Source organism: Macaca thibetana, chromosome 14, assembly GCF_024542745.1.
Source record: "Macaca thibetana thibetana isolate TM-01 chromosome 14, ASM2454274v1, whole genome shotgun sequence".
Classification (NCBI taxonomy): domain Eukaryota; kingdom Metazoa; phylum Chordata; class Mammalia; order Primates; family Cercopithecidae; genus Macaca; species Macaca thibetana.
The window spans coordinates 65,393,125-65,420,903 of record NC_065591.1 but is presented as its reverse complement, the minus strand read 5'-3'; the positions used below and the strand labels follow the sequence as shown (position 1 = coordinate 65,420,903).

At 45.9% G+C, this 27,779-nt stretch overlaps 1 protein-coding gene across 3 annotated transcripts in view; it reads right to left on the bottom strand.

Annotated features, from left to right (window-relative positions):
- Nucleotides 1–27,779, bottom strand: part of MRPL48 (mitochondrial ribosomal protein L48) — a 525,613-nt gene that overhangs the window by 66,834 nt on the left and 431,000 nt on the right. The window contains exons 2-3 of one of the 3 annotated variants that reach the window (XM_050756456.1): nt 17,947–18,023; nt 28–80 (exon numbers count right to left, since the gene is read on the bottom strand). In XM_050756456.1, coding sequence (XP_050612413.1) covers nt 28–80; nt 17,947–17,967 — 74 coding nt within the window. In that variant the 5' untranslated portion in view covers nt 17,968–18,023. Of the gene's footprint in view, nt 1–27; nt 81–17,946; nt 18,066–27,779 lie in introns of those variants that run through there. The other 2 variants (XM_050756455.1, XM_050756454.1) reach the window with 2 other exon arrangements.

The following is a 27,779-nucleotide window of genomic DNA, read 5'->3' as shown; positions in this document are numbered from 1 at the left end:
TTTAATTATTGTTATGAATATCCTTACCTTAAGAGAGAAAAGGCTTGCTTAAAAATGGTATTGTTCCTCAGGCACAGCACCTACAGCAAAACAGCCACGTTAGGAAAATCTTAAGCATTTATAGACCTCCAAGTATGTCTTCTCAGAGAGGCAAGAAAAGCACAGTACACAAACCAAAAGAGGACAAAAATGTTTTTATCTAGCAAAGAAGCTATCCTACAATTAACACCAAGCATGCAAACAAACCAAGGTCATCGTTCTCATTCCACCCACTACAGTAAATGCTCAAGAAACAGAAGTCCCCCTCCCACACTGCTTTTTCACTGTTTACCATTTCCAACTTAACCCATTTTTTTCTAATATCAATCAATAATGACTATGCATCTGCCATGCACAGCATCATGAGAGGGGCTTTATTAAGTCTTCTTTAATTCTCAAAACACTGCAAGACAATTTTACAAGTAAAGCAACTGAGACCCAGAGAGGTTATATTCCAAAAACTTATACCTAATAAGCTGCTAAGAGGACTGACTTAATGGCCAGGCGTGGTGGCTCAAGCCTGTAATCCCAGCACTTTGGGAGGTAGAGGCGGGCAGATCACCAGGTCAGGAGTTCAAGACCAGCCTGACGAACATGGTGTTGTCTGTACTAAAAATACAAAAATTAGCCAGGTGTGGTGGCGCGTGCCTATAATCCCAGCTACTCAGGAGCCTCAGGCAGAAGAATTGCTTGAACCCAGGAGGCGGAGGTTGCAGTGAGCCGAGACTGCGCCATTCTACTCCAGCCTAGGCCACAGAATGAGACGCTGTCTCAAAAAAAAAGAGGACTGACTTACTACAAAAGCTATGCCTCTATTACAGCACACTGTCTCTCTCAATAACAGTGATAGGTGGCTCACGCCTATAATCCTAGCACTTTAAGAGGCCAAGGTGGGTGGATCACGAGGTGAGGAGTTCGAGACCAGCCTGGCCAAGACTGTGAAACCCCGTCTCTACTAAAAATACAAAAATCAACCAGGCGTGGTGGTGGGCATCTGTAATCCCAGCTATTCAGGAGGCTGAGGCAGGAGAATCACTTGAATCCAGGAGGAGGAAGTTGCAGTTAGCCAAGATCTTGCCACTGCACTCTAGGCTGGGCAACAGAGCAAGACTCCGTCTCAAAAAACAAAAATAAAATAAAAAAAACAGTGATAATGATCCTTCACAATGCAGGAAAGAACAAAAAAACAAATATAATGATAGCAATTGCAGCCTCGATCTCTCGGACTCAAGCAATTCCCTTGCCTCAGCCTCCCAAGCAAACATCTGTTCTTTTGTTTGTTTGTTTTACGGGAAAGAAACAAAAAATGTCTGTTCTTAAGGTCCCATAACATCAAGAGAAAATCATGCCCAACTATGGATAACAATTTTAATTCTTTCAACATGGATGTATGAAAAGTCTAGTATGCAAAAACAAGGAAAATCTGAGAAACTATCAGTCAAGAGGAGCCTATGGAAAAGATGACAACTAAATAAAATATAATATCCTGAATGGGATCTGGAACAGAAAAAGGACACCAGAGAAAAATTAAGGAAATTTGAATAAAGTATGGACATTAGTTAATATAATATACCAACACTAGCTCATTAATTATAAAAAAAATAATCATGCTAGGCTGGGTGCAGGGGCTCAAGCCTGTAATCCCAATACTTTGGGAGGCCAAGGCAAGTGGATCACTTGAGGCCAGAAGTTCAAGACCAGCCTGGCCAACATGGTGAAAACCCATCTCTACTAAAAATACAATAATTAGCCAGGGGTGGTGGTGTGTGCCTGTAATCTCAGCTACTTGGGAGGCTGAGGTAGCAGAATCGCTTGAACTCAGGGGACAGAGGTTGCAGTGAGCAGAGATCACACCACTGCACTCCAGTCTGGGCAACAGAGCAAGACTCTGTCTCAAAAAATAAATAAATAAACCACACTAATGTAAAGATAATAGTAACAGGGGAAATTGGGATATACGAGAACTCTGTGTACTGTCATTGCAAGTTTTCTGTAAATCTGAAACTATTCTAAAATAAAGCTTATTTTTAAAAAGTCTGTTATAAGCCAGGTATAGTGGGTAATGCCTACAATCCAAGCATTTTCGGAGGCCAAAGTGGGAAGATCACTTGAGCCTAGGATTTTGAGACCAGTCTGGCCAACATAGGGAGACCCTTTCTCTACAAAAATTAAAAAATTAACCAGGCGTGGTGGTGCACGCCTGTGATCCCAGCTACTCAGGAGTCTGAGGTAGGAGGATCACTTGGACCCATGGGGCTGAGGCTGCAATGAGCCGTGACCGTGCCACTGCACTCCGGCCTGGGGTGACAGAATGAGACCCTGTCTCAAGTTAAAAAAAAAAAAAGAAGGCTTATATGCCAACTGCTATGCTGAAGAGTATATAAAAACAAAATGTAAATGTAACTACAGGGATGAATCTTGAAAACATCATACTAAATAAAATAAACCAGTCAGAGAGGATCAAATATTATATGATTCCATTTCTGTAAAATATCCAGAATAGCCAAATCTATGGAGAAAGGAAGTCAATTAGTGGCTGTCTGGGGCTGGAAGGTCTGGGGAGCTGGGGATGACAGCCAAGGAGTATGGAGTTTCTTTTTTGGGATGATGTTCTCAAACTGATTGTAGTAATGGTTGTACAACTCTGTGAATATAATAAAAGCTACAGAATTGCACACTTTAAATAGGTGAATTGTAGGTTATGTGAACTATATTTCAATAAAGCTATCAAAAAATATATGCATAATCTCTGTCCTTCAGGCATTTGGATGGCTGGAGACACAGACATACATTTGTATTAAACAGCTAAGCAATACTGCAGGCATTGTATGAGGAAGTCAAAATAGGTGGTGTGAACAACAAGCATACCTGGCAGGAAATCCAGGGGGAAATGGCTAGGAGAAATCCTTAGCTTTTGCAGTTATACACGTTGCTGCGGATCTGCTCATTCATGAGCCCTCTTCCTAGACAAATGCATATAGGCATGGATATACAAAGAGTTTGCCCACTACTTCAGGAGATTCACCAAAACTCTTATCATCACCCAAGAACCCCTATGCTAGACCAAGAGATCCTCAGAGCAAGGGTCATGTCATTTTCCTCTCAGGCACATTGTAGACAATCAAGGTTTGTTTTGATGAATAAATGATAATCATTGCTACCGTATATTAAGCACCCACATCTACTTTGCTGAGCACCCATCATGTGTCTAAATCATAATACCTTTACAAGATAAGCATTATTATCCTCACTTTACAGTTGAGGAAACAGATTAAGTAACCTACCCAAAGTCACACAACTACTATTGAAGCTAGCATAGGGTCTTGGGTTTCTCTGACACCAAAATCCATAATTTCCCCACTATTCTACACCTTTTCTCACATAAATGAAGGTGTTAATGCTTAGGAAATTAGAAGCAGGAAAGATAAAACTTAGGAAAAGTCTTGCAGAGGATGTAAGACCATGAAGATTGGGAAGGATGTGAATAGACAGAAGGGCAAAATGTGCAGATGATTCCAAAAGCACAACTGAATCAGGTACTAAAAGACTTTGTAAAGTATGTGTACAATATACTTAACCTAATACTCAGCATAAAAGACAGAGTAGGAAACTGGGGTCCCAGGAGAGGTCAGGCCAGCTCCCCCAACTACTGGCCATGTACCTTGAAGTTAGATCAGATGACTCTAAAGTCCCTCCAGGGCTGGAATCTATTAACCACAACAAACAGAATAGAAATGAGAATGAACAGAATGTATTTTTAAATGGGTTACTTCATATAGAAGAGGTACTGGATGGGAAAAAAGATCAAATTGAGACTGCTTTCTCATTTGAGTTGTTCAGATTTCTGAGTCTCTACAATAACTATGCATTTAATTATCTAAAAGCCAGACTTAAGAGTTGACAAATTTCTGGAAGACATTCAAATTGTGGTATGAACTCTCCCTGTCAGCTCTGGGAAATGTGCTTCCTCTCCCCTGCAATGCTTGGCATTATTTATCAGGACAATAGTAATCTATTTTGGGACTGTATCTACAATTACCCTCTCCCCCCCATCAGCAAATGAAGAGCAACTGGCCCTGCAAGTGGAAGAGGAGGGTGGTGACGCCAGCTAATGAATGAATGAGGGCACAGACGCTGCAGTGGGTAACAAAAATACTCCCATGAGCCAGGAACCAAGCAAGGACTGCATAACTGCCAAAAAACTGAAGTCACAGGGCAAAATCTATAGCATGTGAGTAGCTTAAGATATCAGAGCCTGGGGTGGATGGTGAGAGCAGTGGGTCGGGGTCTCTGATGTAAGCAACTGAGAGCTGTTTCACGAAAGTAACAATATATTTATGTATTAATAAACATTATTTAAAATAGCATTGTTACTACAATTTATTGAGTACATCCTATTTGCTAGGCACTTTACGCATACTACTTGTTTTTTAATTTTTTTTTTTAAGAGACCAGATCTCACCGTATTGCCCATGCTGTCTCGAACTCCTGGCCTCAGGCAATCTTTCTGCCTTAGCCTCCCAAAGTGCTGGGATTACAGACAGGAGTGAGCCACCAGGCCTGGTCCATATTATTTCAATTAATCGTTACAACAACCATCTCTGACAGGGGCATTATTGAGATAACTGGCTCTATTTTATTTATGAAAAAAAAAAAAAAGAAGTTTATGTAAATTGCCCAAAGTTAGAGGTTTGGTAAGAGAAATTCAAACCCAGGTCTGCCTGAATCCAAAGTCCATCCTTTCTATTCTTCCACGCTACCTCTCAAAAAACTGATACCAATTTATACTAGTGAACTTCATAGCTAATGATAATAGCCATGAAGTTCATAGCTAATGATAATAGCCATTCAATAATCCTACCATTTACTATGCACCTGCTATATGCCAAACACCATCTCCTTTAATCCTCACAACCATTCTGCGAGGCATAGTTCTTTGTATTTTCTTTTATATAGATTTAGGGAGTACAAGTGCCATTTTGTTAAATGGATACATTGCATATTGGTGAAATCTGTGTTTTTATTGTAACCATCACTCAAATGATGAACATTGTAACCATTAAGTAGTTTCTCATCTCTAATCTCCTTCTTTTTTTTTTTTTTTTTTTTTTTTGAGACGGAGTCTCGCTTTGTCGCCCAGGCTGGAGTGCAGTGGCCGGATCTCAGCTCACTGTAAGCTCCGCCTCCCGGGTTTACACCATTCTCCTGCCTCAGCCTCCCGAGTAGCTGGGACTACAGGCGCCCACCACCTCGCCCGGCTAGTTTTTTGTATTTTTAGTAGAGACGGGGTTTCACCATATTAGCCAGGATGGTCTCGATCTCCTGACCTCGTGATCCGCCCGTCTCGGCCTCCCAAAGTGCTGGGATTACAGGCTTGAGCCACCGCGCCCGGCCTCTAATCTCCTTCTTACCTTCCCACCCTACCAAGTCTCCAATGCCTATGATTCCACTCCTGTGAAGTAGACATTTCTACCGCATTTTATAGTGAGGAAATCAAAGCTCAGAAAAGTGAATTAACACACCTAATGCATACAACTAATAAGTCATGTTCTAGCTGACCCCACAATCAGTGCTCTCTCCACCACTATATACTATATCCTATACTCCTGTTGCAAAGCAAGTCAGCTATTACATGACAGCTCTTATTTTCTTCCCTGAGATGAACAACACCTTGATCTACATTCCAATTTTTTTTTTTTTTTTTTTTTTTTTTTTTTTTTTTGAGACAAGGTCTTGCTCTGTCACCCAGGCTGGGGCACAGTGGCGTCATCATGGCTCACTACAACCTCGACCTCCTAGACTCAAGCCATCCTCCCGCCTCACCCTCCCAAGTAGCTGGGACTACAGATATGCACCACTACACTTGGCTTATTTTTTCTTTGTAGAGATGGGGTTTTGCCATGTTGCCCAGGCTCTACGTTCCAAAACTTACAATGGAGTTTACTCTCATCTTAGGCATCCTGGGAAAGCCCAGTCCCTGCCTGAGTTCATTTATCAGAAGTTTCAAATTCTCCTCACTGGCTTTCCACTCTCAATGCCCAGCACTACCTTCCTTTAATGCCCAGCACTACCTTCCTTTTTTTTTTTTCTTTTTCCAAGACGGAGTCTCGCACTGTTGCCCAGGCTGGAGTGCAATGGCGCGATTTCAGCTCACTACAACCTCCGCCTCTCAGGTTCAAGCGATTCTCCTGCCTCAGCCTCCTGAGTAGCTGGGATTACAGGTGCCCATCACCAAGCCTGGATAATTTTTTGTATTTTTAGTAGAGACGTGGTTTCACTATGTTGGCCAGGCTGGTCTCAAACTCCTGACCTCGTGATCCACTCACTTTGGCCTCCCAAAGTGCTGGGATTATAGGTGTGAGCCACTGCATCCAGCCTCACCACTACCTTTCCCATGTACACAACCAACACTAGCCTCTCTGTCCGTAACGATCCATCTGCTACCTAAATACCTCCCTGGTCAAAACTGAAACGTTTTCAGACACTGCTAACTATCTGAATGTCCTCCCACACAGAAAGCCCAAACTCATCTCCCTGTAACTTTTTTTTTTTTTTTTTTTTTTGAGACGGAGTCTCACTGTGTCTCCCAGGCTGGAGTGCAGTGGCGCGATCTCGGCTCACTGCAAGCTCCGCCCCCCGGGTTCACGCCATTCTCCTGCCTCAGCCTCCCAAGTAGCTGGGACTACAGGCGCCCGCTACCACGCCCGGCTAGTTTTTTGTATTTTTAGTAGAGACGGGGTTTCACCATGTTAGCCAGGATAGTCTCGATCTCCTGACCTCGTGATCCACCCGCCTCGGCCTCCCAAAGTGCTGGGATTACAGGCTTGAGCCACCGCGCCCGGCCCTCCCTGTAAATTCTATGGTTTGTACCTAGTTCCCCATTCTGAGATCATATAAACTAAGTTCGGTTCTTGTTTTTCATACAAGAAGTCAAATCCCTCAAGTATTTGAAGGCAATAATCATTGCCTCCAGGTTTTCTCAAGTTCTTTTAAAAATTGTTTTTGTTGGCCTGGCGCAGTGGTTCAAGCCTGTAATTCCAGCACTTTGGGAGGCCAAGACGGGCGGATCACGAGGTCAGGAGATCGAGATCATCCTGGCTAACACGGTGAAACCCCGTCTCTACTAAAAAAAATACAAAAAAACTAGCCGGGCGAGGTGGCAGGCGCCTGTAGTCCCAGCTACCCGGGAGGCTGAGGCAGGAGAATGGCGTGAACCCGGAAGGCGGAGCTTGCAATGAGCCGAGATCCCGCCACTGTACTCCAGCCTGGGCGACAGAGCAAGACTCCGTCTCAAAAAAAAAAAAAAAAAATTGTTTTTGTTGGCCGGGCGAGGTGGCTCACGCATGTAATCCCAGCACTTTGGGAGGCTGAGGCAGGCAGATCACCTGAGGTCAGGAGTTCGAAACCAGTCTAGCCAGCATGGTGAAACCCTGTCTCTACTAAAAATACAAAAATTAGCCAGGCGCAGTGGTGGGCGCCTGTAATCCCAGCTACTCGGGAGGCTGAGGCAAGAGAATTGCTTAAACCCAGGAGGTGGAGGTTGCAGTGAGCCAAGATTATGTCACTGCACTCCAGTCTGGGCAACAGAGCGAGACTCTGTCTCAAAAAACAAAACAAAACAAAAAAATGTTTTTGGTTCCAGTCTTTCCTTTAGCTATAACCTTCCAAACACATTATGTTTGCTATCAAAGTCTGCCTTTGGATTGGGTCCTTATGGCTGTTAGGAGCACAAATTTTATATACAAACCCAAACACGAATTTGTGTTTGAATATCAGCACTTCCATTTTACTAGCTGTACAATCCTTGGAAAGTCAGCTGACCTCACATATTGTTACAGGATTTTTGGAATGTCATTTTTCCGGCCGGAAAAGTCTGTGGCCGGTGGCATCTTTGCCCAAGTTTTGCTCTGGTCAACTGGGCTTGTTTCACCCACTTGTCTTGGCAGGCTGTGCTCAGCTCATGCTACCAGCCTGGGTCCCACTCCTGCCAAGGGCAAGTCAGGCATTGGCTGGTGAGGGGTGTGTGAGTGAGCATGGGGTCTGGCCAATGTGCACAGTCAGACATGCTGGCTGCTGCAGCAGGGTGGGCAACTCCAGGTGCTGGTACAGGTGTCGGCTCTCTGTGAGGCCGGACCAGGTGCACCGCAAGCAGCTTTCACAGCTGGCACTGGGGAACACGTGGTGCTCAGAAGCTTGGAGATGCCAGCAACCACAGGGCTCCAAGGAGAGAGTCACAGCCCTGGCTCAGGGAACTCCCAGGTCTGGGCTGCCCGAAGGGCGGCAGCTCTTCTTTCCTTCTCTTCACCCAAAACATGGTGAAAAAGGGGCACATCTCAGCCCTGTTTCTGTTGCAGCTCTTTCAGCCCTGCCATTAAACGGGTCCCAAGTTCTTGTCCTGCAACCAGAATAAATGGGGTATGCAGACAAGCAGAGGGTGAGCAAGACAAAGAAGAGCTTTATTGAGTGACAAAATAGCTCAGAGGAGGCCCTTGGAGTGGGCAGCTCCCCTCTGCAGGCAGGTCGTCTGAATGTCTTCCCAGTTCTCAGCAGAGAAAGCTCTAGAGTGGGTAGCTCCTCTCTGCAGCCAGTTGTCCCAATGTCTGCTCAGCTCTTGTCCCAATGTCTGCTCAGCTCTGGCTGAGCCCAAGGTTGGTTGGTTTGTTTTTTTGACAGAGTCTCACTCTTTTCACCCAGGCTGAAGTGCAATGGCATGATCTCACTGCAACCTCTGTCTCCTTAGTTCAAGGGATTCTCCAGCTACCTCCTAAGTAACTGGGATTACAGGCGCCCACCACCACGCTCAGCTAATTTTTTTGTATTTTTAGTAGAGATGGGGTCTCACCATGTTGTCCAGGTAGGTCTCAAACTCCTGACCTCAGGTGATCTGCCTGCCTTAGCCTACCAAAGTGCTGGGATTACAGGCATGAGCCAACACACCCAGCCTCAAAGTTTTTATGAGCCTCAGAGGGGAGGAAGTACATGTTGATTTGTCCATGGGTGGCCATGGGCAGGCCTGGAAAAGGCACCGTAAGTTCCCACTCCTGTCCACCGGACTGGCAGCCCAGGCCCAGACTTCAGGCACTCCCTGGCCTGAAGGTGGCGCCTCACCAGGAACCTGCACCCTTCTGCCCAAGAACCTGTCTGCCTCCTACTGTCAATCATGGTGCCCTGTAGGTGCCAAGGGGCACGTGCAGGCCAGTGCTGAGCTCCCTTCAGCCTCCCCTTCGGCTTCCCTCCTATGCTTGTTGGTGCCCAAAGTCCAGAGGGGGTCACAGAGGCAAGAAGCTGGCGTGTCAGCACTGCCCTGAATGTGTGTACACCTGGCCAGGCTGCGACAGGCCTGGGCTTGGCCCCAGTTTTACTCCAAGATCAGAGCTGGTGCCGACAGCAGGGAGAAGCCAGGCAGCAGAAACAGACCCCTGTGACGGCCTGCGATGGCTGGGGCAGCCTTCCTGGGCCCCACAAGAGTGCACAGATGCCTGGGTCCGTAGTCAGTTTGGGCAGCCATAAGTGCACTCGGAAGAGCGGGGAGCAGGAGGCCCAGATCCACAGCCATGACTTGGGCACCACCCCAACTCGGAAGGGGCAGGGCTCCCACTTGTCCCTGGCTCCGGCCGCTTCCATGAAACATACAACCCTGGCCACACCTCCCTGCTGCAGCCAGAGTGGTGGCAGCGGCCACTGCAGATGGCCCACTGCTGCCATCAATATTAAACGATTTCATTTATATGAAATGACTAGATTAGACAAATCGTAAGATGTAAAGATGATTAGTGGGTGCTAAGGGCTGGGAGATGGCAGTATGGAGAGTGACTATTTACAGATAAGGAGTTTCCTTTTAGGATGGTAAAAATGTTTTGGAATTAAATAGTGGTAACAGTTGTACAAGTTTGTGAATATATTAAAAACCATTAAATTATCTACTTTAAAAGAGTGAATAGGCTGGGCGCGGTGGCGCAAGCTTGTAATCCCAGCACTTTGGGAGGCCGAGGCAGGCGGATCACGAGGTCAGGAGATCAAGACCATCCTGGCTAACATAGTGAAACCTCGTCTCTACTAAAAATATATATATATATACACACACAAAAATTAGCCAGGTGTGGTTGCGGGCGCCTGTAGTCCCAGCTACTCAGAAGGCTGAGGGAGGAGAATGGCGTGAACCCGGGAGGCGGAGCTTGCAGTGAGCCGAGATCGCACTACTGCACTCCATCCTGGGTGACAGAGCGAGACCCCGCCTCAAAAAAAAAAAGAGTGAATATTATAATACATAAATTATATTTCTTAATTATTAAAAAGGTCACAAGAAAACTTTTATGACTGCTCAGACTTGCTTGGATCCTGCTGTTATACTTTAAAAAAAAATAAATTCAGAAATGAATTCCAGGCACGGTGGCTCACGCCTGCAATCCCAACACTTTGGGAGGCGGAGGGGGGTGGATTACCTAAGACCAGGTGGTCAAGACCAGCCTAGCCAACATGGTGAAACCCTGTCTCTCCTAAAAATACAAAAATTAGCTGGGCATGAGCCAGGTGCAGTGACTCATGCCTGTAATCCTAGCACTTTGGGAGGCCGAGGCGGGTGGACTGGCTGAGCTCAGGAGTTCAAAACCAGCCTGGGCAACACAGTGAAGCCCCATCTCTACTAAAAAAAATACAAAAAAAAAATAGCCGGGTGTGGTGGCGGGTGCCTGTAGTCCCACCTACTCGGTAGGCTGAGGCAGGAGAATTGCTTGAACCCAGAAGTGGAGGTTGCAGTGAGCCGAGATCACACTATTGCACTCCAGCCTGGGCAACAGAGCAAGACTCCATCCCCCAGGGAAAAAGAAAAAAAATTAGCTGGGCGTCGTGGCGCATGCCTGTAATCCCAGTTACTCAGGAGGCTGAGGCAGGAGAATCACTTGAACCCGGGAGATGGAGGTTGCAGTGAGCCGAGATCACGCCACTGCACTCCAGCCTGGGCAACAGAGTGAGACTCCATCTCAAAAAAAAGAAAGAAGAGAAGTAAATATTTGCCCTCATAACACAAGTGCTGGATGATACTTCTAAGCTAGAGCTGAGCTCCATTACACTCAATTCCCTAACATTCTCTAGAACTTAATCCAATTTTACAATCCTGTGGTCACCATCTAAAATGTTTGTTTGTTTGTCTGACCTGATTTGATTTTTTTTTTTTTTTTTTCCTGAGAAGGAGTTTCACTCTTGTTGCCCAGGCTGGAGTGCAATGGTGCGATCTCAGCTCACAGCAACCTCCGCCTCCCGCATTCAAGTCATTCTCCTGCCTCAGCCTCCTGAGTAGCTGGGATGACAGGCATGCACCACCATGCCCGGCTAATTTTGTATTTTTAGTAGACATGGGGTTTCTCCATGTTGGTCAGGCTGGTCTCAAACTCCCAACCTCAGGAGATCCCCCTGCCTCAGCCTCCCAAAGTGCTGGGAGTACAGGCATGAGCCACCGCACCCGGCCTTGATTTATTTAATTTTATTTATTTAGAGACAGATAGATAGTTTAGATAGATAGATAGATAGATAGATAGATAGATAGATAGATAGATAGATACAGGGTCTCGCTCTGTTACCCAGGCTGGAGTGCTGTGGGGCAATCACAGAGCTCGCTGCAGCCTTGGTCTCCCAGGCTCAACTGATCCTCCTACCTCAGGCTGGGACTACAGGAGCATGCCACCACACCTGGCTAATTATTGTATTTTTTGTCGAAACAAAGTTTTGCCACGTTGCCCAGGCTGGTCTCAAACTCCTGAGCTCAAGCAATCCACCCACCTCAGCTTTCCAAAGTGCTGGGATTACCAGCCACCATGCCTGGCCTAAATATAAATCCAATCCCTTACCTCAGTTCTCACTCACATACTACTTATCTGCATACTCTCCCTTAATCTACACCCCAGTGCTTCTCTCCCTCCCAACTTCCTCTAGGAGTTCCTCTGGAACTCCAAGTGTGTTCTCATTTCAGGGCCTTTACACATGTTCTTCTCCTTATCTGAAATACATTTTCTCTCTCTAAATCCCACTTACTCTTTAAATCTTAGTAGTCATGCAGTGTCCTCAAGAAAACTTTCGTGACTGCTCAGACTTGCTTGGATCCTGCTGCTATAGTCATATAGTATCCTGAATCTTCCATTTGCAGCATTTATCATAGTCAGTTAAGTAGTTATAAGTTTAATTAGTCCATCTCTTAATAAGCACCATGGCCGGGCACAGTGGCTCACGCCTGTAATCCCAGCACTTTGGGAGACTGAGGCGGGCAGATCACCTGAGGTCGGGAGTTCAAGCCCAGCCTGACCAACATGGAGAAACTCCATCTCTACTAAAAACACAAAATTAGACGGGCGTGGTAGCGCATGCCTGTTATCCCAGCTACTTAGGAGGCTGAGGCAGGAGAATCCGGAAGGCAGGGGTTGTAGTGAGCTGAGATCGCACCATTACACTCAAGCCTGGGCAACAAGAGCAAAACTCTGTCTCCAAATAAATAAATAAATACATAAGCACCATGAAGACAGGAACCTGCTACATCCCAGCATCTAGCATACACTCTGGCACAGAGCAAGTGCCCAATAAATATCTGCTAATCAAATTAGTAAATCTCTCTAAACCTCATTTTCTTATCTCTGAAGAGTTTATAAAAATATTTACCTCATAGACTTGTTGACATGATTAAATTAGATAACACATGAAAAGGGCTAACAAGTAGAAGCTGCATTATTAATGGTCAAATTGGTAACAATGATAATGGTGGTGGTAATTGGTTCCTCATTTGTGAAACAATATGTACCTTAGGGTATGACAGGTGCTAATGATAAAACCATTAACAAAATAGAAAAGCTCCTCCAGGGCCTGTGGTCTAGTGGTGACCAGGAAATAGCCAACTTCTTGATTATTCTGTGCTTTTGCACTTCCTGCCCTTCTAGGTACTCTAAAATGTGTGTACTACTAGTTCATGTCTTTTAATGTCCTCTAATTCTTGTCTATTGAATGTATTAGGAGGATATTTTGTTCATATGAACTCTGTTCTTTAGCCTTCAAATGCTGAAATGTGAAAACATTTTATCTCTGAGATCAGTTCCCGAGGATGTTACTTCTGGGCTGACACATTAGACATAACTTGGCACACCATTAGTAATCACAGCGTCTCCCCTAACCGTACCCTTGCAGTTCAGGAGTAAGGTAATCCCTGAGAAAATAGTGGTGATCTCAGAGTGAGTGGCATCTAGACCTGAGCTTGACACCCGTGAGCCATTCATTTTCTGTGCAAGTGATTCAATACTCATTTCCTTGGTGCATTCTAACTTCCCCAGATACCATCCTGCTATCATGATCATCAATACACTGATCTGATAAATATCAGCCTGAGTGCCTTATCTGGTTCCATCCTGCTGAACTCCTTCTATTGACCCAAAGAGGTATTGGCTCTATCCAGTTTTATTCTAGCAAAGCTGGGCTTCTCACTCATCTAAAATTTGAGATGAAGTTAGGCACAGAAGGGCATGTCTTTATCCCAGCAACCCAGGAGGCTGAAGTGGGAGGATCACTTGAGCTCAGAGGTTCAAGACCACCCTGGGCAACATATTGAGACCCTGTCTCAAAAATAAAATAAAATTTGAGATTATCTGCAGCTAGAAATTTCTTAGGGTCCCAAGGAAAAAGCACTGAATTAAGAGTTAGAAGTTCTAGTCCCAGCTCTACCATGTACTTACCATGTAATATCAACATTTGTTCGTCCACTTATTCATTCGACATTTACCAGCTACCTACTTTAGGCCAAATACACCATAGGGTGGGTGCATATAGACAAGAATACAGTTGCAACCTGGCACAGTGGCTCACGCCTGTTATCCTAGCACTCTGGCAGGCTGAGGCGGGCGGATCACTTGAGCCCAGGAGTTTGAGACCAGCTTGGGCAACATGGCAAAACCCCATCTCTACAAAAAAATACAAAAAATTAGCCAGGCATGGTGGCACGTGCCTGTAATCCTAGCTACTCAGGAGGCTGAGGCGAGAGGATCACTTGAGCCCAGGAGGCAGAGGTTGCAGTGAACTGAGATCACTCCACTGCACTCCAGCCTGGGTGACAGAGCGAGACCCTATCTCAAAACAAAATAAAAAAAAAAAAAAGAAAATATAGTCGCATACCCACAAAACTTTCTAATGAGGAAAGCAGATGCACAAATTATTTATTATCCTATGTTAGATCAGTATAACGAGCTATACGGGTTACAAAGAAGGAAAGGTCTGACACATAAGAAAGCCAGGAAAGGTTTTCATCCTGCATTTCACAGATGAGGAAAACCAAGAATATTGTCATATTAGGGAGATGTAAAATACTCAGAAAAGAAAAAGCAGTGGGCCAGGCATGGTGGCTCACGCCTGTAATCCCAGCACTTTGGGAGGCCGAGATGGGCAGATTGCTTGAGCCCAGGAGTTCCAGACCAGCCTGGGCAAAATAGCGAAACCCTGTCTCTACAAAAAGTACAAAAATTGGCCAGGCGTGGTGGCAGGTGCCTGCAGTCCCAGCAACTCGGGAGGCTGAGGTGGGAGAATCACCTGAGCCCAGGAGATCGGTGCTGCAGTGAACCAAGATTGTGCTACTGCACTACAGCCTGGGCAATAAAGTGAGACCCTGTCTCAAAAAAAGAAAAGAAAAGGTGGTTGGGTCTTAGGAGGGGTACAACTAATCTAGGTTTGGTCTGGGAGTTGTGGTTCATATCTGTAATCCCAGAACTTTGGGAGGCCAAGGTGGGAGGATTGCTTGAAACCAGGAGTTCAAAACTAGCCTGGACTACAAGGCAAGACCCCATCTTTACTAAAAATAAAAAAATTAGCTGAGCAGCCGGGCACAGTAGCTCACGCCTGTAATCCCAGCACTTTAGGAGGCCAAGGCGGGCGGATCACAAGGTCAGGAGATCGAGACCATCCTGCCTAACACAGTGAAACCCCATCTCTACTAAAAATACAAAAAATTAGCCGGGCGTGGTGGCGGGCGCCTGTAGCCCCAGCTACTCAGGCGACTGAGGCAGAAGAATGGCGTGAACCCAGGAGGGGGAGCTTGCAGTGAGCCGAGATCATGCCACTGCACTCCAGCCTGGGTGACAGAGCGAGACTCTTGTCTCAAAAAAAAAAAATTAGCTGAGCATGGTGGTGTGTACCTGTAATCCCCGCTACTCATGAGGCTGAGTGAAGAGAATCACTTGAGCCCAGGAGTTCAAGAATTTAGTAAACTATGATTGTACCATTGCACTCTAGCCTGGGTAACAAAGTGAGACCCTGTCTCTAAACAAAAACAAACCCTAGGTTCCAGTCATTCATTCAAGGCATCAGTATGACATTGAAGTCTCTATTATATACCAGACATGAGGCTTCCATTTCCTCATCTGCCAGGATTATCTCGTGCTATTGTGAAGATCAAATGAAATTATGTAAATGAAAATTTATTAACTATAGAATAATATCAATATTCTTTTTTTTTTTTTTTTAGACGGAGTCTCGCTGTGTCGCCCAGGCTGGAGTGCAGTGGCATGATCTCGGCTCACTGCAAGCTCCGCCTCCCGGGTTCACGCCATTCTCCCGCCTCAGCCTCCGAGTAGCTGGGACTACAGGCGCCCGCCACCACGCCTGGCTAGTTTTTTGTATTTTTAGTAGAGACGGGGTTTCACCATGTTAGCCAGGATGGTCTTGATCTCCTGACCTCGTGATCCACCCGCCTCGGCCTCCCAAAGTGCTGGGATTACAGGCTTGAGCCACCGCGCCCAGCCTAGAATAATATCAATATTCTTATTTGCATCATCCTTCAGACCTTACAAAATACTCCTATCTACATTATTCTCTATAATCTCTACAATTCCATGTGGTGGGCATCATCTGCTTTTACAGATAGGAAACACAAGCAGTGAAGTGAAATAACTTGCCCAAGGTCATAACAAGAGATAGAACTGTCTGACACAAATCCTATGACCTTCCTTATAAATGTAAAGTATTAACTAACACTTTGAGACAGACTTACATTTGGCAAATAATGACAAGGTTAGCTGACTAAAGCAACTAAGGAGGCTCTATATACCCATGTCAGATGCTGGCCTTAATGACAGATTTCCATGGGCTCTTTTCCAGGAGTTCCAGATCAGTCTGAGCAACATGGTGACACATGGAGAACCAAATGGTTGCAAATAGTATTCCTTGATACTATTTTATTCCCTCCCTTTTAGCATTTCTTGCAACCAAGGCAAATCAAGGAGTGTAGTCACCAGTGTGACCATCTTTAACAATGGAATTTTGAAACTTTCTGAATTTTTTTCTATTATCTTGGCACTATATTTGGCCAAATTCTTACAAACTGGCTCAGGTGAACAACTGAATTGTTTCATAAAGGATGAAGTGAGGCGTGGGCCCTTACACATTCAAGGGCAGCCCCAAGGTAACCATAGGTAGATCCATGAGCTGCAACGACCATGCTGACCTATGAATCATGGAAATAATAGTCTCCACAACTAATGCCTAAAACAAAATTTTAATATAAATTGCTAAAATGAGCCATTAATCTAAGCAGCATGATACAACTGAAAGAGCACAAATGAAATCTGTTAAATCTCTTAAGGGAATAGGAGAAAGCCAAGGAACACATTTACAGTGGTTCATACGATTTTATGACAGTCACTTAAATAAGGTTTTGGAAATGAAAATGTAGTTAATTTGCGGGGTGCGGTAGCTCTCGCCTGTAATCCCAGCACTTTGGGAGGCCGAGGCGGGCATATCACGTGGTCAGGAGTTCGAGACCAGCCTGGCCAACACAGTGAAACCCCGTTTCTACTAAAAATACAAAAATTAGCCAGGCATAGTGTCTTGCGCGCCTGTAGTCCCAGCTACTCGGGAGGCTGAGGCAGCTGAATCGCTTGAACCCGGAAAGCGAAGGTTGTGATGAGCCAAGCAGCCTGGGCAACAGAGCGAAATCCGAGAAGAAAAGGGAGGGGAGGCCGGGCGCGGTGGCTCAAGCCTGTAATCCCAGCACTTTGGGAGGCCGAGACGGGCGGATCACGAGGTCAGGAGATCGAGACCATCCTGGCTAACACAATGAAACCCCGTCTCCACTAAAAATACAAAAAAATTAGCCGGGCGTGGTGGCGGCGCCTGTAGTCCCAGCTACTCGGGAGGCTGAGGCAGAAGAATGGCGGGAACCCGGGAGGCGGAGCTTGCAGTGAGCCGAGATCGCGCCACTGCACTCCAGCCTGGGCGACAGAGCGAGACTCCGCCTCAAAAAAAAAAAAAAAAAAAGAAAAGAAAAAGGAGGGGAGAGGGAAGGGGAGGGGAGGGGAGGGGGGAGGGGGGGGGGGGGGGGGGGGGGGGGGGGGGGGGGGGGAGGGGAGGGGGAGGGGGGGGGGAGGGGGAGGGGGAGGGGGGGGGGGGGGAGGGGGAGGGGAGGGGGAGGGGAGGGGAGGGGGAGGGGGGGGGGAGGGGAAGGGAGGAACGAAAACGTAGTTTATTACTACTCTTTCCTTATTACCAGGTAGCTTCACATCCTCATCAGTTCAGCAAGTCAAAACTGCATTCTTAGAAAAAATTATGGAAGTTGATAACTAAATGCAAATATAAAATGACCTGCCCAAGGTCACACAGTTAATCGGGACCGTATCCTGGTGTGATTCCCATCGCAGAGCTCTCCCTTTTCCAGGCACTGGGTGGAGAGAGTGGTGTGTGGTATGGGCGTGGCACGGCTCGCCTCCGCAGAGTTCGCCCCGGGTGGAAAGGAATCTGCTCAGTCCCTTCACCGCCAGGCAGCCGCATGTGCTGCTGGGAAGGACCTTGGGCGCCCCAGTGTCTTATCCCCGGATATCCCCCCGCCGCCACCTCCCCGCTATCCACTCTCCACCATCTCACCAAGCCCCGCGTGCGTGGAATCTACGTTACCTTTTCCAAGGTTCCGCTCATCCTTTGCTACTGCGCGGCCTCTAGCTGTGCAACTGAAGACCCGCCCCTGCAGCCGCGTTCCCAGGGCGTCTGAAAACACTGACGGAACGGCCTTGACCAGGTGCAGCAACAATATCCCACCGAGACTCACTCAACTTCCGCATCATTTTAGTTCCGGAAGCTTCTGAAATTCAGCGTCTAGAAATTCTCCTGCTTTCCGCCCTCACTCAGGTTGTCACATTCACTGCTGTTTCTCCAGGCAGAATTAATTACCATCTCTATGTTACCCCAGTACTTAGCACACATTTCTGATTTTTCACTTACAATATTATACACTAATGATTTGTTACCACCTCTTCTCTGTATTTGAAAGTTCTTAAAAGACTGAGATCCTGTCTGATTAATTCCTTTCAGCGTCTAGCACAGATCTGACTTTTTTTGTTTTTTGAAGCGGAGTCTCGCTCTGTTTCGCAGGCTGGAGTGTAGTGGCATGATCTCAGCTGACTGCAACCTCCGCCTCTCTGGTTCAAGCAATTCTCCTGTCTCCAAGTAGCTGGGATTACAGGCGCGCGCCCACGCCCGCCTAATTTTTGTATTTTTAGTAGAGATGGGGTTTCTACATGTTTGTCGGGCTGGTCTTGAACTCCCGACCTCAGGTGATCCGCCCGCCTCGGCCTCGCAAAGTGCTAGGATTACAAGCGTGAGCCACCGGGCCGGACCAATCATCTCTTAAATTGAGGTTAGAAGTCAGATTTCCACGTCCGTGCTAGATGCTGGAATAAATTAATCAATCAGGATCTCAGTCCTTGAGAAACTCAATCAAAATAATAGTAAAAAATAATTAGTATCTAGTAACAAATAATTAGTATCTAGTATGGTAAGTGAAATACCAGAATTGTGTGCAAAGTACTGAGGTAACACAGACATGACAATTAATTATGCTTGGAAATATAATGGACCAGCCATACCTCCTCCAGTACAGTGATTGATTGTTGCCTAATAAATGCTACTGGGGTTTTAGAAGTGAAATTTTAAATAAGAAAAAAAAAAAAATCAATCAAATGCTAGTATGTGCCAGGTCGGTTCTTTATGGGTTCATTCAGTCTTTCCAATAACCCTATGAGGCTGAGGATCATTATACCCATCTCACAGATGAGGAACGGAGACAGGAAGAAGGTACCTAGCTAACATAATGTTATATAAGTGGTGAGCTGTTTCATTTCAGTGCCTGTGCTTCATCTGTGTTATGGGATTGTGACTATAGGTTTGCAAAAGGGCAGGTTGGCAGCCAGAGTTTCTTTCCTTGTCTAGTCCAGGTAAATACAATCTAATAAGATACATGGCCGGGTGTGGTGGCTCATGCCTATAATCCGAGCACTTTGGGAGGCCGAGGCAGGCGGATCACAAGTTTGAGACCAGCCTGAGCAAAATGGTGAACTCCATCTCTACTAAAAATACAAAAATTAGCCGGGCGTAGCGGTGCATGCCTGTAATCCCAGCTACTCAGGAGCCTGAGGAAGGAGAATCGCTTAAACCCGGGAGGCAGAGCCTGCAGTGTGCTGAGATGGTGCCATTGCACTCCAGCTTGGGCCACAGAACAAGACTCCGTCTGGGGAAAAAAAAAAAAAGATACAAATCCATCTTCATGTTAATACACTCTCTGGGGTAAGTAAGGAAAAAGGAAAAAGAAGGAAGAAGGAGACGGTTAGTCCTTTGTATGAAGATACAAGGATTCCCAAAACAACTAGAATTTTTTTTTTTTTTTTCGAGACAGAGTCTTGCTGTGTCGCCCAGGCTGGAGCGCAGTGGCCCAATCACTGCAGCCTCTGCCTCCTGGGTTCATGCCATTCTCCTACCTCAGCCTCCCAAGCAGCTGGGACTACAGGCGCCTGTCACCATGCCTGGCTAATTTTTTGTATTTTTAGTGGAGATGGGGTTTCACCGTGTTAGCCAGGATGGTCTCAATCTCCTGACCTGGTTGTCAGCCTGCCTTGGCCTCCCAAAGTGCTGGGATTATAGGCGTGAGCCACCGCGCCCAGCTAACAATTAGAATATTTTCAAAGGTCAAGAATCTAGAACCCAAAAGGAAGCTGAAATTAGCATATATAAATATAAACGCACCTCAGCAATATCCATGAACGTACTGGAATGGATATTATTGTTGCGAAGCTCTGTTGCTGATGTTATATGTTATAAAGGAGTGCGTTTACTGAGCTTCCCAGAGGGACACTTTCATATAGATGTAAGCAGAAATCCCTGCATATCTAACATTTAGTAGCTTCTCTGGCTTATTTTGTCTTCAGCCTCTAAAAACAAAGCCTCCCACCCATTTGGAGAAACCAAGACAGCTCAACACAGGCCGCTTTCCAAGTACCAACTTCTTCTTTTTACTTCATCCTTCTATAAACCATGAACTTCCCAAGGTCAAGGATATTTATACCTTATTCATATTTGATTGTTTCTTCGTTGTTGTTTTGAGACAGGGTCTTGCTCTGCTGCCCAGGCTGGAGTGTAGTGGCGTGATCATAGCTCACTGTAACCTCAAACTTGTGGGCTCAAGTGATTCTTCTGCCTCAGCCTCCTGAGTATCTGGGACTACAAAGGTATACAATCAAGCTCAGCTTATGTATGTATTTATTTTGCAGACAGGGTGTTTTGCTATGTTGCCCAGGCTGGTCTCGAACTCTTGACCTGAAATGATCCTCCCATCTCAGCCTCTCAAAGCACTGGGATTATAGGCATGTGCCACCGCACCTGGCCAATACCTTATTTATCTTTGTATCTCCAGCATCTAGTCCAGGGCCCAGCCCATGGAATATGCATCTGGTGAACTGAATTGAAAGCTCCCTCTTCTTTCTCTTTTCTCCTACCTATAACCCATTTCTACAATGATATTTCTTGTCTGCTTCTTCACAAACAGCATAGTAGACACACAGAGATGGGAGAATGTGCATAGAATATGGGCTCAAATTCATTCCTGCCCCTGCCATTTACTCACTATGTGGTTTTGAAAAAGAGAGTGGTGAATGTTTAGGGGACTTCAAGTTTGGCTGAAATGTAGATTTAGAGAGAAAACTATTGAGAAAAGAGATTAGAGAGGCAGGATACAGTCAAATTGTTAAATGTCAGACCAAAGAGTTGGAGAGGCTTTGACCAATCAGGAGCCAGTTAAGAGTGGAAAAGTAGAGAAGAGAACAGAGCCAGGGAGTCCAGCCGGAAGACTAAAGTGGCAATGTAAGTGACAAGGAGGAGTGTCTAAGTTAAGGCACTGATAGAGATGGAGAGGAATCAATACGAGAGATATTAAGGCAATAGAATGGGCAGACTTTGGTGACTGATTAGATGTGAGCAGTAAAGGACATTCTAAGTTATAATCTGAGATGAATATGGAGCATCAGTCTACAACTAGGTACCAGATAAGCCAATTTCCCATTCTCCCAGGCATGTAACTGCTCCTGTCCCTCTCTTTATTGCCCAGAAGACCCTTTGGCTATCAGCCTAGAGGCTCACCAAATGCCTCCTGACCTCTCTAGTGGGAGATAGAGAAGGAAAGGGCTGGAGCATGTGAATGCCACCAGAAAAAGGCTTCCTGAAGTCAATGCTTTGGGCCTAAATTCTGGATAGTTTTGTCCTTCATGATGAGTGGATATCAGAAGAATGACTGTAGGGTTCAGAAAGAGAGAACCAAATAGTAATTTGTGATCGTTTCATTCTACTTATTTATTTTATTTTTATTTTTATTTTTTTGAGACAGAGTCTCGCTCTATTGCCCAGGCTAGAGTGCAGTGGCATGATCTTGGCTCACCGCAACCTCCACCTTCTGGTTCAAGCGGTTCTCCTGCCTCAGCCACCTGAGTAGCTGGGACTACAGGCACCCACGACCATACCCAGCTAATTTTTGTATTTTTAGTAGTAACGGGGTTTCCCCATATTGTCCAGGCTGGTCTCGAACTCCTGCCCTTGTGATCTGCCCACCTTGGCCTCTCAAAGTGCTGGGATTACAGGAGTGAGCCACTGTGCCTGGCCGTGATCACTTCACTTTATTTTATTTTATTTTATTTTTTGAGACGGAGTCTCGCTCTGTCGCCCAGGCTGGAGTGCAGTGGCCGGATCTCAGCTCACTGCAAGCTCCGCCTCCCGGGGTCACGCCATTCTCCTGCCTCAGCCTCCCGAGTAGCTGGGACTATAGGCGCCCGCCACCTCGCCCGGCTAATTTTTTGTATTTTTTAGTAGAGATGGGGTTTCACCGTGTTAGCCAGGATGGTCTCGATCTCCTGACCTCGTGATCCGCCCATCTCGGCCTCCCAAAGTGCTGGGATTACAGGCTTGAGCCACCGCGCCCGGCCCGATCACTTCAAATGATTTTGACAAATCCCTTTCTCTCCCTCCTTCAGGCCATTTTTTTTTTTTTTTTTTTTTTTTTTTTTTTTTGAGATGGAGTTTCACTCTTGTTGCCCAGGCTGGAGTCCAGTGGTGCAATCTCAGCTCATTGCAACCCCCGCCTTCCTGTTTCAAGCACTTCTCCTGCCTCAGCCTCCCGAGTAGCTGAGATCACAGGCACCTGCCACCACACCTGGCTAATTTTTGTATTTTTCATAGAGACAGGGTTTCACCATGTTGGCCAGGCTGGTCTCAAACTCCTGACCTCATACGCCACCTGCCTTGGCCTCCCAAAGTGCTGGGATTACTGGTGTGAGCCACCACACCTGGCCTTTTTTTTTTTAAGGCAAGGTCTCACTCTGTCACCCACACTGGAGTACAGTGACGCAATCATGGTTTAATGCAGCCATGACCTCCCAGGCTCGAGCAATCTTCCCACCTCGGCCTTGGAAAATGCTGGAATTACAGTCATGAGCCACTTATGATATCTGGACCTTGGAGAGCAGCAACACAAAAGATTCTTCCTAGTCCATAAGAAAAGGGTTTTTAAAAAATAGATAGGGTCTTACTGTGTTGCCCAGGCTGGACTCGAACTCCTGGGCTTAAATGATCCTTCCACCTCAGCCTCCCTAGTAGCTGAGACCCCAGGTGCACCCCACCATACCCCACCTCTATGCCATTTCTTATGCTGCCATCAGAGTGCTATTTCTAAACATAAATATGACCATGTCACTTTTTTGCCCAAGGTTGTTTAATGCCCTTCACACACTGCCTGTAGCAGTGCTGTCCAACAGAACTGTCTGCAAATATATGAATGTTCTATATCTGCTCTAATAGATAGCTACCAACCATATGTGGCTATTGAGCACTTGAAGTGCGACTAGTGTGACTTAGAAACTGGATTTTAGGGTGGGGCACAGTGGCTGACGCCTGTAATAGCACTTTGGGAGGCCAAGGCGGGTGGATCACAAGGTCAGGAGATCGGGACCATCCTGGCTAACACGGTGAAATCCCATCTCTACTAAAAATACAAAAAAAAATTAGCTGGGTGTGGTGGTGGGCGCCTGTGGTCCCAGCTACCCTGGAGGCTGAGGCAGGAGAATGGTGTGAACCTGAGAGGCGGAGCTTGCAGTGAGCGGAGATCGTGCCACTGCACTCCAGCCTGGGCGACAGAGAGAGACTCCGTCTCAAGAATAAAAAAGAAAAGAAACTGGATTTTAATTTAATTCTAATGTAAATAATCACATGTGGCTAGTGGCTCCTTATAGTGGCTATGGGATCAGGTCCAGACTCCTAAAAACCAAGTCCTTTGCTCTCTATTTCCCGTCTACCTATCTAGCCTTATTTCCACCTCCACTTTTTTTTTTTTTTTTTTTTGAGACAGAGTCTTGCTCTGTCACCAAAGCTGAAGTGCAGTGATGCGATCTTGCTCACTGCAACCTCAAACTCCTGGGCTCAAGCAATTCTCTCACCTCAGCTTCCCAAGTAGCTGGGACTATAGGCACATAGCATTGTGCCCAGCTAATTTATTTTTATTTTTATTTTTGTAGAGATGAGGTCTCACTTTGTTACTCAGGCTGGTCTCGATCTCCTGGCCTCAAACATCCTCCCATCTCAGCCTCCCAAAGTGCTGGGATTACAGATGTGAGCCACTGAGCCTGGCTGGCCTTTCCACCCTTTTCTTCTCTCTCTTTTTTTTTTTCTTTTTTTTTTGAGACAGAGTCTCGCTCTGTCCCTCAAGCTGGAGTGCAATGGCACGATCTCGGCCCACTGCAAGCTCTGCCTCCCGGGTTCACGCCATTCTCCTGCCTCAGCCTCCCGAGTGGCTGGGACTACAGGCACCTGCCACCACGCCTGGCTAATTTGTTTGTATTTTTTGTAGATTTGGGGTTTCACCATATTAGCCAGGATCGTCTCGATCTCCCTACTTGATGCACCTGCCTCAGCCTCCCAAAGTGCTGGGATTACAGGCATGAGCCACCATGCCCAGCCCTTTCCACCACACCCGGCCCTTTCCACCCTTTTCAACACAAATATTACTCCATAGCCAATATTAAATCCTGTAATTCTCCAATCATGATACTGTCTATCACACCTCCCTGCCTTTGCTCCTGCAATATTTGTGTTGAAATGACCTTTGTTTACTCATTCACCTGGAAAATTCTTACTCTTCTTTCCAGACACAAGTCAAATGTTACCTTTTCTGTATAGCCATTTCCAATGACTCTGCAGGAATAATGTGGTCCCTTCTCTGCACTTCCACAGCTCATTTCTCATGCTGTCAACACAATGTATTGTCACTATTTGTTCACTTATGTATCTTCTCCACTAGATCTCTACTGGATTCACTAGAGCACTTTTAGAGGAATATTGTTCATGTTTCTTTCTATCCTCAGCATTTGGCACAGGTCATAGAACATAATGAAGCGCCAACAAATGTTGAATGAAATAATGAATATGTGAAAATTTTTAAAGTTCCTAGAAGTAAATATGGATTTTAGATCTTTATAATATCTTGCATCACAAAAAAAGCATTGAGTACTTTGCCTTTCTGGTTTTATTTTTACAAGCTAGCCTTCCTTTAAAGCTTAAAAAAAAAAACTGTCCTGGTTCTCAGCACAACCACATCAGAGAATGCCTTAGGGAGCAAGAAAATAAAGGGACGCCCTTTAGAAAGACTATGTTTGATCTCTAGTTAAACTTCCTTTCAAGTAATAATTTCATGGTCACCTATTATAAAAAGTTTCCCATAGTGCCAAAAAGTTCTAATCTATGACTTAAGTGAAAATATATACCTTAAGCTACCTCAAACTGAAAACTATTTTAGCTTCAGTGGAAGTTTTCCGCTTCTATTTTTTGGTATGGTTTTGATACAAAGAAAATCATACTTAAAAGAAAAAAAATATATAAAACTCCAGAGGTGGAAGAGGACTGGCTACCTAGGAAAAGCCAGAAAGAGATGGGCTGACACCCTAGCCTGAACTTTACCAGGAATTTTCTCCTTGTGCAGGGCTGGGCTGAGTGAGTGGGAATTACCTAACCCTAGAGAGAGGGTGAAAAGATGATGAAAGAGGCTGCAAGAGGGAAGCTCAACTGTTTAGTAAGATCATAGAAGCCCATAGGAAGGGGCAGGGCGCTGTGGCTGACACCTGTAATCTCAGCACTTTGGGAGGCCAAGGTAGCAGAAAAATTTAAAAATTAGCTGGGCATGGTGGTGCCAGCCTGTAGTCCTAGCTACTTAGGAGGCTGAGGTGAGAGCACTGCTTTAGCTTAGGAGTTCAAGGCTACAGTGAACTAGGATGGCATCACTGTGCTCCAGCTGAGGGACAGAGGTGGATTCTGACCCTTTTTTTTTTTTTTTCAGACAGAGTCTCACCCTGTCACCCAGGCTGGAGTGGTGTGGTGCAATCTCAGCTCGCTGCAACCTCCACCTCCCAGTTTCAAGCGGTTCTCCTGCCTCAGCTTCCCGAGTAGCTAGGATTACGGGTACCCGCCACCATACCTGGCTAATTTTTGTATTTTTAGTAGAGACAGGGTTTCACCATGTTGGCCAGGCTAGTCTCGAATTCCTGACCTTTGGTGATCCATCCACCTTGGCCTCCCAAAATGCTGGGATTACAGGCGCAGGCATGAGCCACCTTGCCTGGTCCAGACTCTGACTCTTAAGAAAACAAAAAACGACGGAGAGGGTACGGAGAACCACTCACCAGGTAGTTAGGTGTGCAACTTAAACAATAATCTTTCCAGAAGCCCAAAACCCGTGTTCTGGTTGGTCCAGCCCTGGGAGAGTACCTCCTGCACAGAGCTCCTCCAGCAGAGGGATACTGTGACACCCGAGAGGCTATCCTTATCCACCTCTTCCCAACCCTTTCAGGTTGGTCTGCACTGAACCACTTGTTATCGCAAACGTTTTACTCAATGTAAGAAAACTTTTCGGCCAAGTGCGGTGGCTCACACCTATAATCCCAGCACTTGGGGAGGCTGAGGCAGGAGGATTGCTTGAGCCCAGAAGTTTGAGACCAGCCTGGGCTATAGTGAGACCCACACCTCTACAAAACAAAACACTTTTCTTATGGAAAAGTTCTGTGTGTTGCTGCTGTCCATGGCCTAAATATCACACATGTACTGGAAAACAGAAACAGAAAAACCCTAATTCCACTCTAGCAAACCACTCATAGCCTCTAGTGTAATTATCCTGCCTGGCAGCCTGGGATTAGGAGACATGGGTGCAAATTTTACAAAATCAAAATGTGGAGGTAGTTTTTGAAATACATTATTTGGAGGATAGTAATAACTCCTTGACCTAATGAGATAGGTGCTTCTGACCTTTATCTCCAACTATCTGCTCTATCCCTTCATTTGAATGCCCCTCCTCTTTACCTCCACATGTACTAGCCAAGGTCCATTTTCATTATCTCCCATCTGAACTATTGTGCTGGCATAACGAATTGGTGTGCCAGTCTTTAGTCTCATTCCTATTCCAGTTTATTTCCAAAAACAGCTTTCTTGAAGCATATTTCATGGAGATCATGATTTAAAAAGCAAAACAAACAAAAAACCTTCAATACAGCCGGGTGCACAGGCTTACGTCTGTACTCCCAACACTTTGGGAGGCCAAGGTGGGAGGATCCCTTGGGCCTAGGGTTTTGTGGTTACAGTGAGTTATGATCACACCACTGTGCTCTAGCCTGGTGACAGAGAGAGACTTTGTCTTCAAAAAAATTAAGAAATAATAAATGTAGGCCAGACACAATGACTCATGCCTATAATCCCAGCACTTTGGGAGACCAAGGCAGAAGGATTGCTTGAGCCCAGCAGTTTGAGACCACCCAAAGCAACATGGCAAAATCCTGCCTCTACCAAAATATAAAAATAAAAATTAGCTGTATGTGGTGGTGCATACGTATTTTCCCAGCTATTTGGGAGACTGAGGGTGAGAGGATCACTTGAGTCTGGGAGGTTGAGGTGGCAGTGAGCTGTGATTGTGCCACTGCACTCCAACCTTGGTGACAGGGGGAGACTTTATCTCAAAATAATAATATGCCAGGCACAATGGCTCATGCCTGTAATCCCAGCACTTTGGGAGGCTGAGGTGGGTGGATCACTTGAGGTCAGGAGTTCAAGACCAACCTGGTCAACATGGTGAAACCCCATCTCTACTAAAAATACAAAAAAATTAGCTGGGTATTGTGGCATGTGCCTGTATTCCCAGCTACTCAGGAGGCTGAGGCAGGATAATTGCTTGAACCTCCTCCTCACCCAGGCTGGAGTGCAGTGGTGCTATCTCGGCTCACTGCAAGCGCCGCCTCCTGGGTTCACGTCATTCTCCTGCCTCAGCCTCTGGAGTAGCTGGGACTACAGGCACCCGCCACCACGCTTGGCTAATTTTTTGTATTTTTAGTAGAGACGGGGATTCACCGTGTTACCCAGGATGGTCTCAATCTCCTGACCTC